At 38.7% G+C, this 16,634-nt stretch overlaps 2 protein-coding genes across 6 annotated transcripts in view; one reads left to right on the top strand and one right to left on the bottom strand.

The window, feature by feature from the left end:
* The window catches only part of mgmt (O-6-methylguanine-DNA methyltransferase), a 222,670-nt gene that overhangs the window by 190,813 nt on the left and 15,223 nt on the right, over positions 1-16,634 (top strand). The window lies entirely within an intron of this gene.
* ebf3b (EBF transcription factor 3b) overlaps positions 6,877-16,634 on the bottom strand; it is a 275,369-nt gene continuing 265,611 nt past the window's right edge. For 3 of the 5 annotated variants that reach the window (XM_061911568.1, XM_061911565.1, XM_061911564.1), the window contains exons 15-16: positions 13,405-13,572; positions 6,877-7,159 (exon numbers count right to left, since the gene is read on the bottom strand). In XM_061911568.1, the coding sequence (XP_061767552.1) occupies positions 7,128-7,159; positions 13,405-13,572 (200 nt within the window). In that variant the 3' untranslated portion in view covers positions 6,877-7,127. The remainder of the gene's footprint in view (positions 7,160-13,404; positions 13,573-16,634) is intronic. The other 2 variants (XM_061911567.1, XM_061911566.1) reach the window with 1 other exon arrangement.

Below are 16,634 nucleotides of genomic sequence, written 5' to 3' on the forward strand. Positions count from 1 at the left end.
TCCTGTAAAGGAGGCATGTCGACTATTTGTAGTTTTCCATGTCAAGAGTAGGAGTAAAAGTATCTCAAAAGGTGCAATTTGAAAAAAAAGGTGTATATTGGTTTTAAATTTCACAATTTCCTTTTCCATCCCAACTGTTTTTAACTGTTCTCTCCTGTAAAAGAGATATGTCGGCTATTTGGAGTTTCTCGTGTCAAGAGTAGGAGTAAAAGTATCTAAGAGGTTTAGAAAAAGGTGTATATTGGTTTTAAATTTCAATTAGACCTAATATCCTTTCCCATCCCAACTGTTTTTAACTGTTCTCTCCCGTAAAAGAGATATGTCGGCTATTTGGAGTTCCTCGTGTCAAAAGTAGGAGTAAAAGTATCTAAAAGGTTTAGAAAAAGGTGTATATTGGTTTTAAATTTCAATTAGACCTCATTTCCTTTTCCATGCTAACTGTTTATAATCCGTCCCTCCTGTAATGGAGGCAAGTTTGTAGTTTTCCGTGTCAAGAGTAGGAGTAAAAGTATCTCAGGGGTTTAGAAAAAGATGCATTTTGGTTTTAAATTTCAATTAGACCTAATTTCCTTTCCCATCCCAACTGTTTTTAACTGTTCTCTCCTGCAAAAGAGATATGTCGGCTATTTGGAGTTTCTCGTGTCAAGAGTAGGAGTAAAAGTATCTAAGAGGTTTAGAAAAAGGTGTATATTGGTTTTAAATTTCAATTAGACCTCATTTCCTTTTCCATCCCAACTGTTTATAATCCGTCCGTCCTGTAATGGAGGCATGTTTGTAGTTTTCCATGTCAAAAGTAGGAGTAAAAGTATCTCAGAGGTTTAGAAAAAGGTGTATTTTGGTTTTAAATTTAAATTAGACCTAATTTCCTTTTCCATCCCAACTGTTCTCTCCTGAAAAAGAGATATGTCGGCTATTTGGAGTTTCTTGTGTCAAGAGTAGGAGTAAAAGTATCTAAGAGGTTTAGAAAAAGGTTTATTTTGGTTTTAAATTTAAATTACACCTAATTTCCTTTTCCATGCCAACTGTTTATAATCCGTCCCTCCTGTAATGGAGGCATGTTTGTAGTTTTCCGTGTCAAGAGTAGGAGTAAACGCATCTTCGAGGTGTGTCCTCCAAAGACTTAGAACAACATTTCTCTTTCCATTCCAAATGTTTTTAATTGTTCTCCCCTGTAAACACGTGTAAGCTATGTGGCAGAGTCATAAGTGGTGAGTAAAAATGACTTCTTTACATTCTACAAAACAGAAAATAATACAACCACAAATGGAGTGTTGTTTCTTTTTTTTTTGTCGTTGATTTTTTTTTTTTTTTTTTTCCTTTTATATATATATATCTCCAAGGTTGTCCCTCATGCACATTAGTCTCTATTGGATCTTAACAACTATCATATGGGTCACAAACAATTTATTTGACAATACAACCAACAAAGTTTTCTCCAAAATGGTCCGTATAGATAATTTAAAATCAATACAAAAATAAACAATGAAGTTTGACTTCCCCCTTTAAAATAAAAATGAAAAAAAAAAAAACGAGAAAAAGGAAAAATGTGACAAGAGTATAACACAAGTTTGTAGCGAATACATGAAATATATGCACGTTTCATCAATCAATACAAAAAAGAAACAAATGAAGGCAACATTTCTTGGCTGAATTATCTGTGCTGCATCACTATATTAAGGGCATGACGATTAATACATACAGAATGAAAAGCAATATACAAAATTTCAGAGATAAATACATTATTTATAGTTGATATGTTACAAAATGTCCCTCAGTGAGCGCAAGTGTGTGTTGGAACAGAAATATGACAATGTAACTACTTTACGCCTACATTCTCAATGGATTTTTTTTTTTTTTGTATTTTTTTATTGGTTTTGACTTTTTTTAAACATTTTTTTTTCTTTCTTGGTGTCGATCTAAAAGAACATGAAAAAGACAGATGTATAAATATTTAGCACAAGTTTGGCAATATCACAATAGTCTACAATTATTTTTTTTTGAGTGTGTGTGTTTGTTCAAACCACATAGAAAACACAGAAGGGCGTCGGAGCTTCTAGAACAGGGCTGTCCAAAGTGCTAATTGCTTACCGGCCCGCCACACATTCTGGAAATTCTATTTCAAAAATGTAAAAAAAAAATTTTTAAAAAGTGGAATGAGGTGACATCTAATAAGAAAATGTTGCAATGTTGACACAAAGCTGTCATGCAGGCTGTTTTAAAAAATAAATACATTTCCATTTCTCAAACAAACAAACAAAATCAATGTCATAATCAGTTATTTTCAAGGATCCAATTATTTCAAAAACTTTAAAATGTTTTATGTGCAAAAAAACATTCCACATATTGTGTGGTCGCCATATAAAAACATCAAAGTTTTATTTACAAAAGACCATAAAACCAAACAAAAAAATAGTTTAAACGTAAAATCGACGGATATATCTGAAGTTGATCTCGTAACTTAAGTGTTGAAAGGTAAAAAATATATATGATAAAAATGTATCACTTAATGAGTTGGGCACCTTTTCAATCAATCAATCAATCAATCAATGTTTATTTATATAAAAAAGAACTTGGGAGTGACCAGTATCTTAAATTCCCTGGGAGGAAAAGAACGGGTCCTAACGCAACAATTATTTCGATGACATATAAGCTGGTTATAAATGAATCCCAGACAGAGTAGCTTATTTTGAGATATTTTAATCCAAAGCTTTGGGAGACCAAATCTATGCACGACACATTCAAATCGCATGGCCCTAGTTGATCTGCTAATACTACCGAAGTTTTGCCTTTTACCCTCTCTCGCTCTCCCCCCTCCTCCTCCAGAGCGAATTCCCATATCTATTCTCCTTCTAAGCCTGGGACATTTGAGATAAGAAGGGTGTTATTGTTGCTAGTTACGTTCCAATCTTCAAGGTCTACGTACGCCCAACACTTAGCTGTTTTAAAATATGACTAGGATTTAAAAAGATATCTATCTCCGTCAAGCCCTAAATCACAAGTGTCTCAAAGGGCTGCACAAACCACAACGACATCCTCGGTAGAGCCCACATAAGGGCGAGAAAAAACGGGTACAGTTATGATTATGAGAAACCTTGGAGAGGACTGCATATGTGGGCAACCACCCAAAGATATTTAGTGGGATTTTATTTATCGTTACACTGTGATTACTCAAAAAAATAATAGTGAATTAAAATCAATGGTGTCCTGCATTATTGATCTTTTATGGTTCTAATTACTAAATACTGCATATTTCAGTTTTACTATAAAAAAAAAACAGTTGTCTTTGACAAAAAAGGCATAAAACCCTTTTATTTTTTAATTTATTTTTTTACTTCATATCAACCTGAAGTTGATATGGAGATGTACTGTAAGCGTTGAATAATTTAAAAAATAATAATTTGACTTATTTTTAACATTTTAATGATTGAGACCCTTTATGGTCCCCAGGACCCCTTAGGGCAGTGATTTTTTTAATTTAATTTTTTTGTCATGAAAAGGGGGGTTTTATGGGTTGGTGCACTAATTTTAAGTGTATCTTGTATTTTTTATGTTGATTTAATAAAAATTAAAATAAAATAAAATAAAAAATATAAAAAATTATTCTGCGGCCCGGTGGCTGGGGACCACTGCCTTAAAGTAAAAAAAAAAACAAATCCATAAATATTTTGTTATGGTTTGAAAATGAAAAAATATCAAAATGGCCCCCGCATGCTTTAATTTTTTAATTTCCGGCCCTCGGTGGAAAAACTTTGGACACCCCTGTTGTAGAAGGAAGGAGGCTGCTCCTCTTCGCCAAGAAACAGACTTTCACAGTAGCCTAGGAATGCGTTAATATACAGTGCGAGCAAAAAGGTGGGGAAAACATGGCGGTCACCGCGCCGTCGGCACCGGAAAAGACGCTCGGGCAATGACGTCACTTTCTGTGGCGCGAAGACGACGTCCATTTTTCTTAATTTCTTTTTTTTACAACAAGCTTTGCCGTCGTGTTCTGTGATATTTCAACATTTAATGATTTTTTTGTACTAATAAAAGACATCAGAATAAAAGGAACATTACCAAAGGGTAGAATGATTAAAAAAAAAAACGATGTATCGCCACATTTTAAACAACGTTCCCTGTCATTCTAAAAAATGACACACGGGGGCGCCACTGACTTCCATCACGTTATTTATTTATTTATTAAAATGTCGATCTACTTTTATTTTTTTAAACAAGGCACTTACTGTAACTCAAATCTATAAAAGTCGACTTTTAAATGGCCAGTGTTGTAAATTGATGTAAATAATGTAGTAAAAAAAAAAAAAAAAGATTGATTTCTTTGCCTTTAAAGGCTGCTGAGCACATTTTCTGTACGGTTTCAAAATAAAAACCGTTCTATAAAATAACGTTTTCTTACTTATTATGACATTGTTATTCAAATAAAGATGGAAACAAAGAGAAAACCACGGCACTACCTTTGTTTTAAAGGCCTACTGAAATGAGATGTTCTTTTTTAAACGGGGATAGCAGGTCCATTTTTTGTGTCATACTTGATCATTTCGCGATATTGCCATATTTTTGCTGAAAGGATTTAGTAAAGAACATCCACGATAAAGTTCGCACATTTTGGTCGCTAATAAAAAAGCCTTGCCTGTACCGGAAGTAGCAGACAATTTGCGCGTGACGTCACGGGTTGTGGAGCTCCTCACATCTGAACATTGTTTACAATCATGGCCACCAGCAGCGAGAGCGATTCGGACCGAGAAAGCGACGATTTCCCCCATTAATTTGAGCGAGGATGAAAGATTTGTGGATGAGGAAAGTGAGAGTGAAGGACTAGAAAGAGAAAAAAAGGACGACGGCAGTGGGAGCGATTCAGATGTTATTAGACACATTTACTAGGATAATTCTGGAAAATCCCATATCTGCTTATTGTGTTACTAGTGTTTTAGTGAGATTATATGAACGTGCCTGAAAGTCGGAAGGGTGTGGTGACCGCCAGTGTGTTCGATGGAAGCCACGTTTCTCGACCAGGCAAGGTCGAGAAACGGTGTAAGCATCCGACGGGCCGGTGGGAGGAGGCAAGGCACGACGCAAGCTCTCCGCTCATAACTACTGTAAGAGCCGACTTAATACCACCATTTTCTCACCGGTTGACATGTGGTAGGGAACCATGTTCGCTTGACCGCTCTGTTCCATAGTAGAGCTTCACCGTCCGCTTTCGGGAATGTAAAGAAGGAAACACCGGCTGTGTTTGTGTGGCTAAAGGCGGCCGCAATACACTGCTTCCCACCTACAGCTTTCTTCTTTGACGTCTCCATTATTAAATGAACAAATTGCAAAAAATCCAGCAACACAGATGTCCAGAATACTGTGGAATTATGCGATTAAAGTAGTCGACTTATAGCTGGGATCGGGGCTGGATCAAAATGTCCGCTACAATCCGTGACGTCAAGCGCACGCGTCATCATACCGCGACGTTTTCAACAGGATACTTCGCGGGAAATTAAAAATTGCAATTTAGTAAACTAAATTGTGTTGCAATGTTAATATTTCATCATTGATATATAAACTATCAGACTGCGTGGTTGGTAGTAGTGGGTTTCAGTAGGCCTTTAAGCGGCGGCGTGCTCAATCATGACTCGCGTAAAAAAACGGTTGGGCGGAAGCGTCGTTTTGGCGCATGCGTGGACCGACGGGGCGGTGGGAGGAGGCAAGGCACGACGCAAGCTCTCCGCTCATAACTACTATAAGAGCCGACTTAATACCACCATTTTTTCACCGGTTGACATGTGGTAGGGAACCATGTACACTTGACCGCTCTGTTCCATAGTAAAGCTTCACCGTCCGCTTTCGGGAATGTAAACAAGGAAACACCGGCTGTGTTTGTGTTGCTAAAGGCGGCCGCAATACACCGCTTCCCACTTACAGCTTTCTTCTTTGACGTCTCCATTATTAAATGAACAAATTGCAAAAGATTCAGCAACACAGATGTCCAGAATATTGTGGAATTACGCGATTAAAGCAGTCGATTTATAGCTGGGATCGGTGCTGGATCAAATTGTGCGCTACAACCCGTGACGTCACGCGCACGCGTCATCATACCGCGACATTTACAAGAGGATACTTAAAAGTGCATTTTAGTAAACTAAATAGTGTTGCAATGTTAATATTTCATCATTGATATATAAACTATCAGGTAGTAGTGGCTTTCAGTAGGCCTTTACGCTGGGGGCGTGCTCAATTAGGACTCCCGTAAAAAAACGGTTGGGCGGAAGCGTCGTCTTGGCGCATGCGTGGACCGACGGGGCGGTGACAATGGCGGGAAAGACACACTTGCTTGAAAAAGGAAGCTCTAGACGTGGAAGTACATCATCATCATGAACGGAGCAGTGCTTCTGTACACATCAGTGTGCTTGTCGACTCCAAGAGGATTCTTCTCCTTTCTCCATGACATTTTTTTCTAGCTACAATAAATTACAAAATTTAAGTTAAAATGCAGGAATGAAACTTTTCTCCCCCCCCTCCCGAAACCCCCTCGCCTTTTTTTTTAGGATCAATATCATTTTCCAGTTGACACGGTCTTGGCCCCGGTGTTCCCCCCCCCTTGCACACGTTTAAAAATACAACAACAACAAAAAAAGTCACATTATAAAGTTGGAACAGGGCGGGGGGTGGGGGGGGGAAACAAATTGATATTGGCAAATGTACATCAGTGTTTGTTTTTTTTCCGTTTTTTTTTTTTTTTTTTACTGTACAACGCGGAATCCCTTCCAGTATTGAATGCGTATACAAAATAAACCCTTCATCATCACGTGTCCACGTCAGGGGTGGAGGAGGGGGGGGGTGGGGGGGGGAGGGGGCGAGGGTTACACCCAAAAAAAAAAAAAAAGTCCCAGAAAAAAAAAAAAAAAAAATCCTCCTCATGATATCCTTTTTCTCTTCAGGGGCGAGGGTTAAAAGTCATTTGACCTTTTTTTTTTTTTTTTTTTTAAATATTTTTAACCCTCCATCTTTAAAAACAGAACAAGCAGTCGACTATACATTATACACCAGCCGTGTGCCGAGAGAGGGGGGAGGGGGGGGGGGGGCGTTCTTGTCCCGGTAAAAGTGGTGGACTGGCGTTCAAAAAGTGCATTTTTTTTTTTTTACATGGGCGGGACCACGAGGCCGGACATGGCTGAAGGAGAAGAAAGAGGTGATTAGTTGGAGTCAGCTTGAAACATTGCTGGAAATAAATGTGAAACATGAAATATTCTAGTGTGTGTGTTCTTGTATTTCTACCCTTCTTGAGACATCGACGAGGAAAAGACGCTTCCATATGAGGAGGTGCGAACAAGTGACCACATAAACCATGGTCCCAATAACATTGCATCTAATACACTGGTCCCCAACCATTGGTACCGGGCCGCAGAATAATTTTGTATTACATTTTATTTATTTATTATTATTTTTATATTTTTTTAAATTTTATTAAATCAACATAAAAAACACAAGATACACAAGCGTTGACCGGTCCGCAACTACAAAAAGGTTGGGGACCACTCATCTAATAGACAATGTCCCAAAAAGGCGGGATTTTCCCAAAACTGTATGTCGGTTTTAAAAGCGCTTCCCCTCTGGTCAACATATGAAATAACAAGTGTGTGTAAAAATTCAAAGTGCTCCCCCTCTGGTCAACATATTGAATAACAAGTGTGTGTAAAAATGTGAAGTGCTCCCCCTCTGGCTAACATATGAAATAACAAGTGTGTGAAAAAAGTTAAGTGCTCCCCTTCTGGTCAACATATGAAATAACAAGTATGTGAAAAAATGTAAAGTGCTCCCTCTCCGGCCAACATATGTAATAACGAGTGTGTTAAACATTGAAGTGCTCCCCCTCTGGTGAACATATGAAATAAGTGTGTGAAAAAAGTTAAGTGCTCCTCCGCTGGCCAATATATGAAATAACAAGTATGTGTAAAAATGTTAAGTGCTCCCCCTCTGGTCAACATATGAAATAACAAGTGTGTGTAAAAAATTAAAGTGCTCCCCCTCTGGTCAACATATGATATAACAAGTGTGTGTAAAAAACTGAAGTGCTTACCCTCTGGTCAACATATGAAAAAACAAGTGTGTGAAAAAAGTTAAGTGCTCGCCGGCTGGCCAACATATGAAATAACAAGTGTGTGTGTAAAAATGTTAAGTGCTCCCCCTCTGGTCAACATGTGAAATAACAAGTGTGTGTAAAAATGTTAAGTGCTCCCCCTCTGGTCAACATATGAAATAACAAGTGTGTGTAAAAATGTGAAGTGCTCCCCCGCTGGCCAAAATATTACTAACAAGTGTGTGTAACAATTTGAAGTGCTCCCCCTCTGATCGACATATGAAATAACAATTGTGTGAAAAAAGTTAAGTGCTCGCCCGCTGGCCAACATATGAAATAACAAGTGTGTGAAAAAAGTTAAGTGCTCCCCCGCTGGCCAACATATGAAATAACAAGTGTGTGTAAAAATGTTAAGTGCTCCCCCTCTGGTCAACATGTGAAATAACAAGTGTGTGTAAAAATGTTAAGTGCTCCCCCTCTGGCCAACATATGAAATAACAAGTGTGTGTAAAAATGTTAATTGCTCCCCCTCTGGTCAACATATGAAATAACAAGTGTGTGTAAAAAATTGAAGTGCTCCCCCTCTGGTAAACATATGTAATAAGTGTGTCTAAAATGTTAAATGCTCCCCCTCTGGTCAACATATGATATAACAAGTGTGTGTGAAAAACTGAAGTGCTCCCCCTCTGGTAAACATATGTAATAAGTGTGTCTAAAATGTTAAATGCTCCCCCTCTGGTCAACATATGATATAACAAGTGTGTGTAAAAAACTGAATTGCTTCCCCTCTGGTCAACATATGAAAAAACAAGTGTGTGAAAAAAGTTAAGTGCTCCCCTTCTGGTCAACATGTGAAATAAAGAGTGTGTGTAAAAATGTTAAGTGCTTGCCCGCTGGCCAACATATGAAATAACAAGTGTGTGTAAAAATGTTAAGTGCTCCCCCTCTGGTCAACATGTGAAATAAAGAGTGTGTGTAAAAATGTTAAGTGCTCCTCCGCTGGCCAACATATGAAATAACAAGTGTGTGTGAAAATGTTAAGTGCTCCCCGCTCTGGTCAACATTTGAAATAACAAGTGTGTGTTTAAAAATTTGAAGAGCTCCCCCTCTGGTCAACATATAATATAACAAGTGTGTGTAAAAAACTGAAGTGCTCCCCCTCTGGTCAACATATGAAAAAACAAGTGTGTGTAAAAATGTTAAGTGCTCCCCTTCTGGTCAACATATGAAATAACAAGTGTGTGTAAAAAATTGAGGTTCTCCACCTCTGGTCAACATATGAAATAACAAGTGTGTGTAAAAATGTGAAGTGCTCCCCAGCTGGTCAACATATGAAATAACAAGTGTGTGTAGAAATGTTAAGGGCTCCCCTTCTGGTAAAAATATGAAATAACAAATGTGTGTAAAAATGTGAAGTGCTCCCTTCTGGTCAACATATGAAATAACAAGTGTTTGTAACAATTTGAAGTGCTCCCCCTCTGGTCAACATATGAAATAAAAAGTGTGTGTAAAAATGTTAAGTGCTCCCCTTCTGGTCAACATATGAAATAACTAGTGTGTGTAAAAATGTGAAGTGCTCCCCCTCTGGTCAACATATGAAATAACAAGTGTGTGTAAGACATTGAAATGCGCTCCCTTTGGCCCAAATTATTCAAAAAATATGTATATGGAGGAATACTGTAATATTGAAAAAAATATATATATATAATGTTGCATAATATTTATATATTATTAATGTTGTAAATACAAATATTTATATACTTAGAAAGGGTGGTCCTGAAGAGGGAGGTATTTTTCGGAGGTCTCAAGAAGGTAAAAAATACAAGAGTGTGTGTGTGTGTGTGTGTGTGTGTGTGTGTGTGTGTGTGTGTGTGTGTGTGTGTGTGTGTGTGTGTGTGTGTGTGTAATGGAACTTTCCAGTGAATAACCCGTATCGCTACTTCTTAATCAGGTTCCGCGTTTTTGTTTATTGCGGGGCTTTAATAAAAAAAAACACGTTTGTTAACGACTTTAAAACGCCTACTTCCTGTTTAGGCCACGCCTCCGGCAGTCACAGTGTATATAGCGGGCGTCCGACATACAAACATTCATAAATACTAATGAGACGTTCTCGTATGTGAAACATAACGTAATATATTGCCAGAATCGTTTTGAATCGAGAGTCAAATGCAAAGGAATCGAATTGCGTTGTCGGCATACAGCGATTGTCTTGTAACAGTACACTTATATAAAATATTATCAAATATTACCACGGAAAACAGTATTCCTACTCTTGTTTTTAATCATATTTAATAATTATTTCTAACAGGTTAATAACCTCAAATGATATGAAATAAATAATAAATAAACACTAACGACATCAACTGCAAAAGAAGGGATTCATAAAAATGAATAACAAATATTCCCAGTGTTTAAATAAAATACATCTAGACAAATAATGTGTTTCTTAAATAAACTATCAATAAAATGTAAGCGCAAATGAAAATACAGCTTCACCATTTTAGTCATAATTTTTGCACTAAACTTCTCTAATCAATCAATGTTTGTTTATATAGCCCTAAATCACAAGTGTCTCAAAGGGCTGTAAAACTTCTTCTGTTTGTTTGCTGTTGTCATTACTGCCACAAGTGGTGGGACGAGGTACTACAACCGAGCACTGCTGATAAGGTACTTTGTGGTTAAGACAAATGTTTATAATATTTGCCACAAACGGACTATAAACTGGTGAGAATCGGACTTATTCGGCGATTATGTCCTTCATAAAAACTTCTAAGAAGAAACTAGTGAATTATAAATGATAAATTAGGGCGGCATAGCTCGGTTGGTAGAGTGGCCGTGCCAGCAACTTGAGGGTTGCAGGTTCGATTCCCGCTTGTGCCATTTAAGTCACTGCTGTTGTGTCCTTGGGCAAGACACTTTACCCACCTGCTCCCAGTGCCACCCACACTGGTTTAAATGTAACTTAAGTATTGGGTGTCACTATGTAAAAAAGCGCTTTGAGTCACTTGAGAAAAGCGCTATATAAATATAATTCACTTCACTTATATTTGTATAGCGTTTTTCTCTAGTGCAGGGGTCACCAACCTTTTAGAAACCAGTTTGACACACACTGATATAAATTGCCAGAAGTAGCCAATTTGCTCAATTTACCTCTAATAAATAAATCTATATATATAAAAAAAAAATTGTATTTCTGTCTGTCTTTCCGTCATACATTTTTTTTTCCTTTTATGGGAGGTTTTTTGTAGAGAATAAATGATGAAAAAAACACTTAATTGAACGGTTTAAAAGAAGAGAAAACATGAAAAAAATGAAAATAAATTTTGAAACATAGTTTATCTTCAATTTCGACTCTTTAAAATTCAAAATTCTACTGAAAAAAATTAAGAGAAAATCTAGCTAACTTGAATCTTTTTGAAAAAATTTAAAAAAGAATTTATGAATTATCATTAGTAATTTTTCTTGATTAAGATTAATTTTAAAATTTTGATGACATGTTTTAAATAGGTTAATATCCAATCTGCATTTTGTTAGAATATCTAACAAATTGGACCAAGATATATTTCTAACAGACAATTCATTATTTCTTCTACATTTTCCAGAACAAAAATTTTAAAAGAAATTCAAAAGACTTTGAAATAAGATTGAAATTTAATTCTACAGATTTTCTAGATTTTCCAGAATATATTTTAAAAATTTTAATCATAATAAGTCTGAAGAAATATTTCACAAATATTCTTCGTCGAAAAAACGGAAGCTAAAATGAAGAATTAAATTAAAATGTATTCATTGGGGCGGTATAGCTCGGTTGGTAGAGCGGCCGTGCCAGCAACTTGAGGGTTGCAGGTTCGATTCCCGCTTCCGCCATCCTAGTCACTGCTGTTGTGTCCTTGGGCAAGACACTTTACCCACCTGCTCCCAGTGACACCCACACTGGTTTAAATGTAACTTAGATATTGGGTGTCACTATGTAAAGTGCTTTGAATCACTAGAGAAAAGCGCTATGTAATTCACTTCACTTATTATTCTTCACAATAAAGAATAAAAAATACTTGAACATCGATTTGAATTGTCAGGAAAGAAGAGGAAGGAATTTAAAAGGTAAAAAAGCATATATGTTTAAAAATCCAAAAATCATTTTAAGGCTGTATTTTTTATCTAAAATTGTCTTTCTGAAAGTTATATGAAGCAAAGTAAAAAAATAAATGAATTTATTTAAAGTCTTTAAAATATTTTCTTGGATTTTCAAATTCTATTTGAGTTTTGTCTCTCTTAGAATTAAAAATGTCGAGAAAAGCGAAACCAGCTCGCTAGTAAATAAATACAATTTAAAAAATAGAGGCAGCTCACTGGTAAGTGCTGCTATTTGAGCTATTTTTAGAACAGGCCAGCGGGCGACTCAACTGGTCCTTACGGGCGACCTGGTGACCACGGGCACCGCGTTGGTGACCCCTGGTCTAGTGACTCAAAGCGCTTTTATGTAGTGAAACCCAACATCTGAGTTCCATTTAAACTGAGATCTCTAGGCTGGCGGAAGCAGGGATCGAACCTGGAACCGTCAACCGCTCCTATAAGACTCGTCTCCAAGTTGCTTATTTCTAGTTCTTTACAGTTAACTTGCAACGTGCGTCCTCAAAGGAAGTAACGACGCTCCGCTCCATTCGGGCCTGCGTCGGCTCGTCGCCACATCAATATTAAGCCCCGCCCCCCGATCCCCTCTTCATTTACGAGCGCTCTCCGAGATGATCAAAGGTATCTTCCGTCCGCTTCGCTGACCATCTGTTCGGGACATCATTAGCGTCGGCGCTCCACCCCGGCGTGCGCGTTTGAACAATTAGGCGGCCGGCGAAGTGGCGGCGGTGATGTACGACGATATTTGGCGGCGAGTGCCTTCGTCGAGTCATGCTTGGAACGCTTTTAAGTTTGCCAGCGCAGATGATGATGGCGGGCGAGGCGCCGCTCATTAATTTCTGCACAACATGTATTAATAAGTAGGAACGTGTAGCAAGATGAACTTTAATTTCCCACTTCATTAAGCCCCGTGTTATTAATCTTGGGGCGCGCGGCGCCGCTTGTTTCCCCGCCGATGGCGGCGGCGGCGGGGACAGGCGCTGACAAAACCTAATAAACATAATTAGCCAAACAATTGTGGCCGGGGTCTTTCGGAAAGGGGGGATCATCTTTGCACCGGGAGTCCACATGGAAGATGAGTGGCGTCTGTAAGTGTGTGTGTGTGTGTGTGTGTGTGTGTGTGTGTGTGTGTGTGTGTGTGTGTGCGTGTGTGTGAGGTGTAAATTGGCCTGTCAAAATGCAAATATGTGTAATGATTAATCCCTCACCAAACCGGACAGAGGCCTGAGCAGCGGTATCTGACCAGTAGTCCGTGGGGAAAGGATGAGGGGGTGAGGGGGGCTCACCTTGCAGTCCGTTGCCGTTGGCGCTGGTGCAGGAGGGGGGTGGGGAGGCCTGGGGTCGGACCACAGGGGCGAAGGCGCTCTTTTGTTTAACTGCGGAGACGACAGGGAGGGAGGGGGGGAAGGGGGGGGGTGGTGAGAGTGAGAACGTATCGGGGGGTCCGGGCAAGGCTGGGGGGGGGAAAGTCACTGCCGGGTCGAGGGGGGTGGGCACATGGTCGTTATTTACTCCCCCCCCCCCCCCCCCCATCAACTACTTCAAATAAACACATCCAGTGGTACTCACCTGCTCCTGGTGTCCACTGAAGTGGACATTAGGCCCATTTCTAGCCCCCTTAAAGGTGTAACTGACAGAAGAATACACCAATGACAAACGTCCACTGCAGTGGACATTTGTGTGGGATTTTATTCCTAAAATGTGTAACCTGGACCAAAAAAAAAGATTCAAAAACAAACGTCCACTGCAGTGGATATTTGGGCGATTTTATTCTTGAAATGTGTAACTTGGGACAAAAAAAATAGATTCAAAAACAAACGTCCACTGCAGTGGACATTTGGCCAATTTTTATCCCCCTTAAAGGTGTAACTGACAGAAGAATAGACCAATGACAAACGTCCACTGCAGTGGACATTTGTGTGTGATGTTTTCCCCCTTTAAATGCGCGACTCTGACAAAAGAAATAGACCGATAACAAACGTCCACTAGCGTGGACATTTGTGAGTGATTTTTCCCCCCCCCTTTAAATGCGCAACTCTGACAAAAGAAATAGACCAATAACAAATGTCCACTGCGGTGGACATTCGGCCCATTTTTTATCCCCCTTAAATGTGTAACTGACAAAAGAATAGACCAATGACAAACGTCCACTGTAGTTGACATTTGGCCAATTTTTATCCCCCTTAAAGGTGTAACTGACAGAAGAATAGACCAATGACAAACGTCCACTGCAGTGGACATTTGTGTGTGATGTTTTCCCCCTTTAAATGCGCAACTCTGACAAAAGAAATAGACCAATAACAAATGTCTACTACAGTGGACATTTGTGTGTGATTTTTTCCCCCTTTAATGCGCAACTCTGACAAAAGAAATAGACCAATAACAAATGTCCACTGCAGTGGACATTCGACCCATTTTTATCCCCCTTAAAGGTGTAACTGACAGAAGAATAGACCAATAGCAAACGTCCACTGCATTTGACATTTGGGCAATTTTATTCCTAAAATGTGTAACTTTGACCAAAAAAAATAGATTAAAAAACAAACGTCCACTGCAGTGGACATTTGGCCAATTTTTATCCCCCTTAAAAGTGTAACTGACAGAAGAATAGACTAATAACAAACGTCCACTGCAGTGGACATTTGGCCAATTTTTATCCCTCTTAAAAGTGTAACTGACAGAAGAATAGACTAATAACAAACGTCCACAGCAGTGGACATTTGGCCCATTTTTATCCCCCTTAAAGGTGTAACTGACAGAAAAATAGACCAATGACAAACGTCCACTGCAGTGGACATTTGTGTGGGATTATATTCCTAAAATGTGTAACCTGGACCAAAAAAACAGATTAAAAAACAAACGCCCACTGCAGTGGACATTTGGCCAATTTTTATCCCCCTTAAAAGTGTAACTGACAGAAGAATAGACCAATAGCAAACGTCCACTGCATTTGACATTTGGGCAATTTTATTCCTAAAATGTGTAACTTTGACCCAAAAAAAATAGATTAAAAAACAAACGTCCACTGCAGTGGACATTTGGCCAATTTTTATCCCCCTTAAAAGTGTAACCGACAGAAGAATAGACTAATAACAAACGTCCACTGCAGTGGACATTTGGCCAATTTTTATCCCTCTTAAAAGTGTAACTGACAGAAGAATAGACTAATAACAAACGTCCACTGCAGTGGACATTTGGCCCATTTGCATCCCCCTTAAAGGTGTAACTGACAGAAAAATAGACCAATGACAAACGTCCACTGCAGTGGACATTTGTGTGGGATTTTATTCCTAAAATGTGTAACCTGGACCAAAAAAACAGATTAAAAAACAAACGCCCACTGCAGTGGACATTTGGCCAATTTTTATCCCCCTTAAAAGTGTAACTGACAGAAGAATAGACTAATAACAAACGTCCACTGCAGTGGACATTTGGCCCATTTTTATCCCCCTTAAAGGTGTAACTGACAGAAGAATAGACCAATGACAAACATCCACTGCAGTGGACATTTGTGTGTGATTTTATTCCTAAAATGTGTAACCTGGACCAAAAAAATAGATTAAAAAACAAACGTCCACTGCAGTGGACATTTGGTCGATTTTATTCCTAAAATGTGTAACTTGGGACAAAAAAAATAGATTCAAAAACAAACGTCCACTGCAGTGGACATTTGGCCAATTTTTATCCCCCTTAAAGGTGTAACTGACAGAAGAATGACCAATGCCAAACGTCCACTGCAGTGGACATTTGTGTGTGATGTTTTCCCCCTTTAAATGCGCAACTCTGCCAAAAGAAATAGACCGATAACAAATGTCCACTGCAGTGGACATTTGGCCCATTTTTTATCCCCCTCAAATGTGTAACTGACAGAAGAATAGACCAATGACAAACGTCCACTGCAGTGGACATTTGTGTGTGACGTTTTTCCTCCTTTAAATGCGCAACTCTGACAAAAGAAATAGATCAATAACAAATGCCCACTACAGTGGACATTTGTGTGTGATTTTTTTCCCCCTTTAATGCGCAACTCTGACAAAAGAAATACACTAATAACAATGGGGACATTCGGCCCATTTTTATCCCCCTTAAAGGTGTAACTGACAGAAGAATAGACCAATGACAAACGTCCACTGCAGTGGACATTTGTGTGTGATGTTGTTCCCCCCTTTAAATGCGCAACTATAGTGGACATTTATGTTTTGCATAGTAACGCCAAAAACAAGCGTGCATTGTAGTGGACATTTGTGTTTTGTATAACGGAGCTGTCCCCCCGTCCCAAATGTGTAACTCTGACTAAAGAGAGACAAAATCAAGTGTGCACTGCAGTGGACATTTGTGTTTTGTGTAGTAATGCCAAAAACATACGTCCATTGTAGTGAACATTTGTGTTTTGTATAGTAGCCTCGAAAACACCCGTCCATTGTAGTGGACATTTGTG

This window comes from Nerophis ophidion, linkage group LG09 (assembly GCF_033978795.1).
Source record: "Nerophis ophidion isolate RoL-2023_Sa linkage group LG09, RoL_Noph_v1.0, whole genome shotgun sequence".
Taxonomy (NCBI): Eukaryota; Metazoa; Chordata; class Actinopteri; order Syngnathiformes; family Syngnathidae; genus Nerophis; species Nerophis ophidion.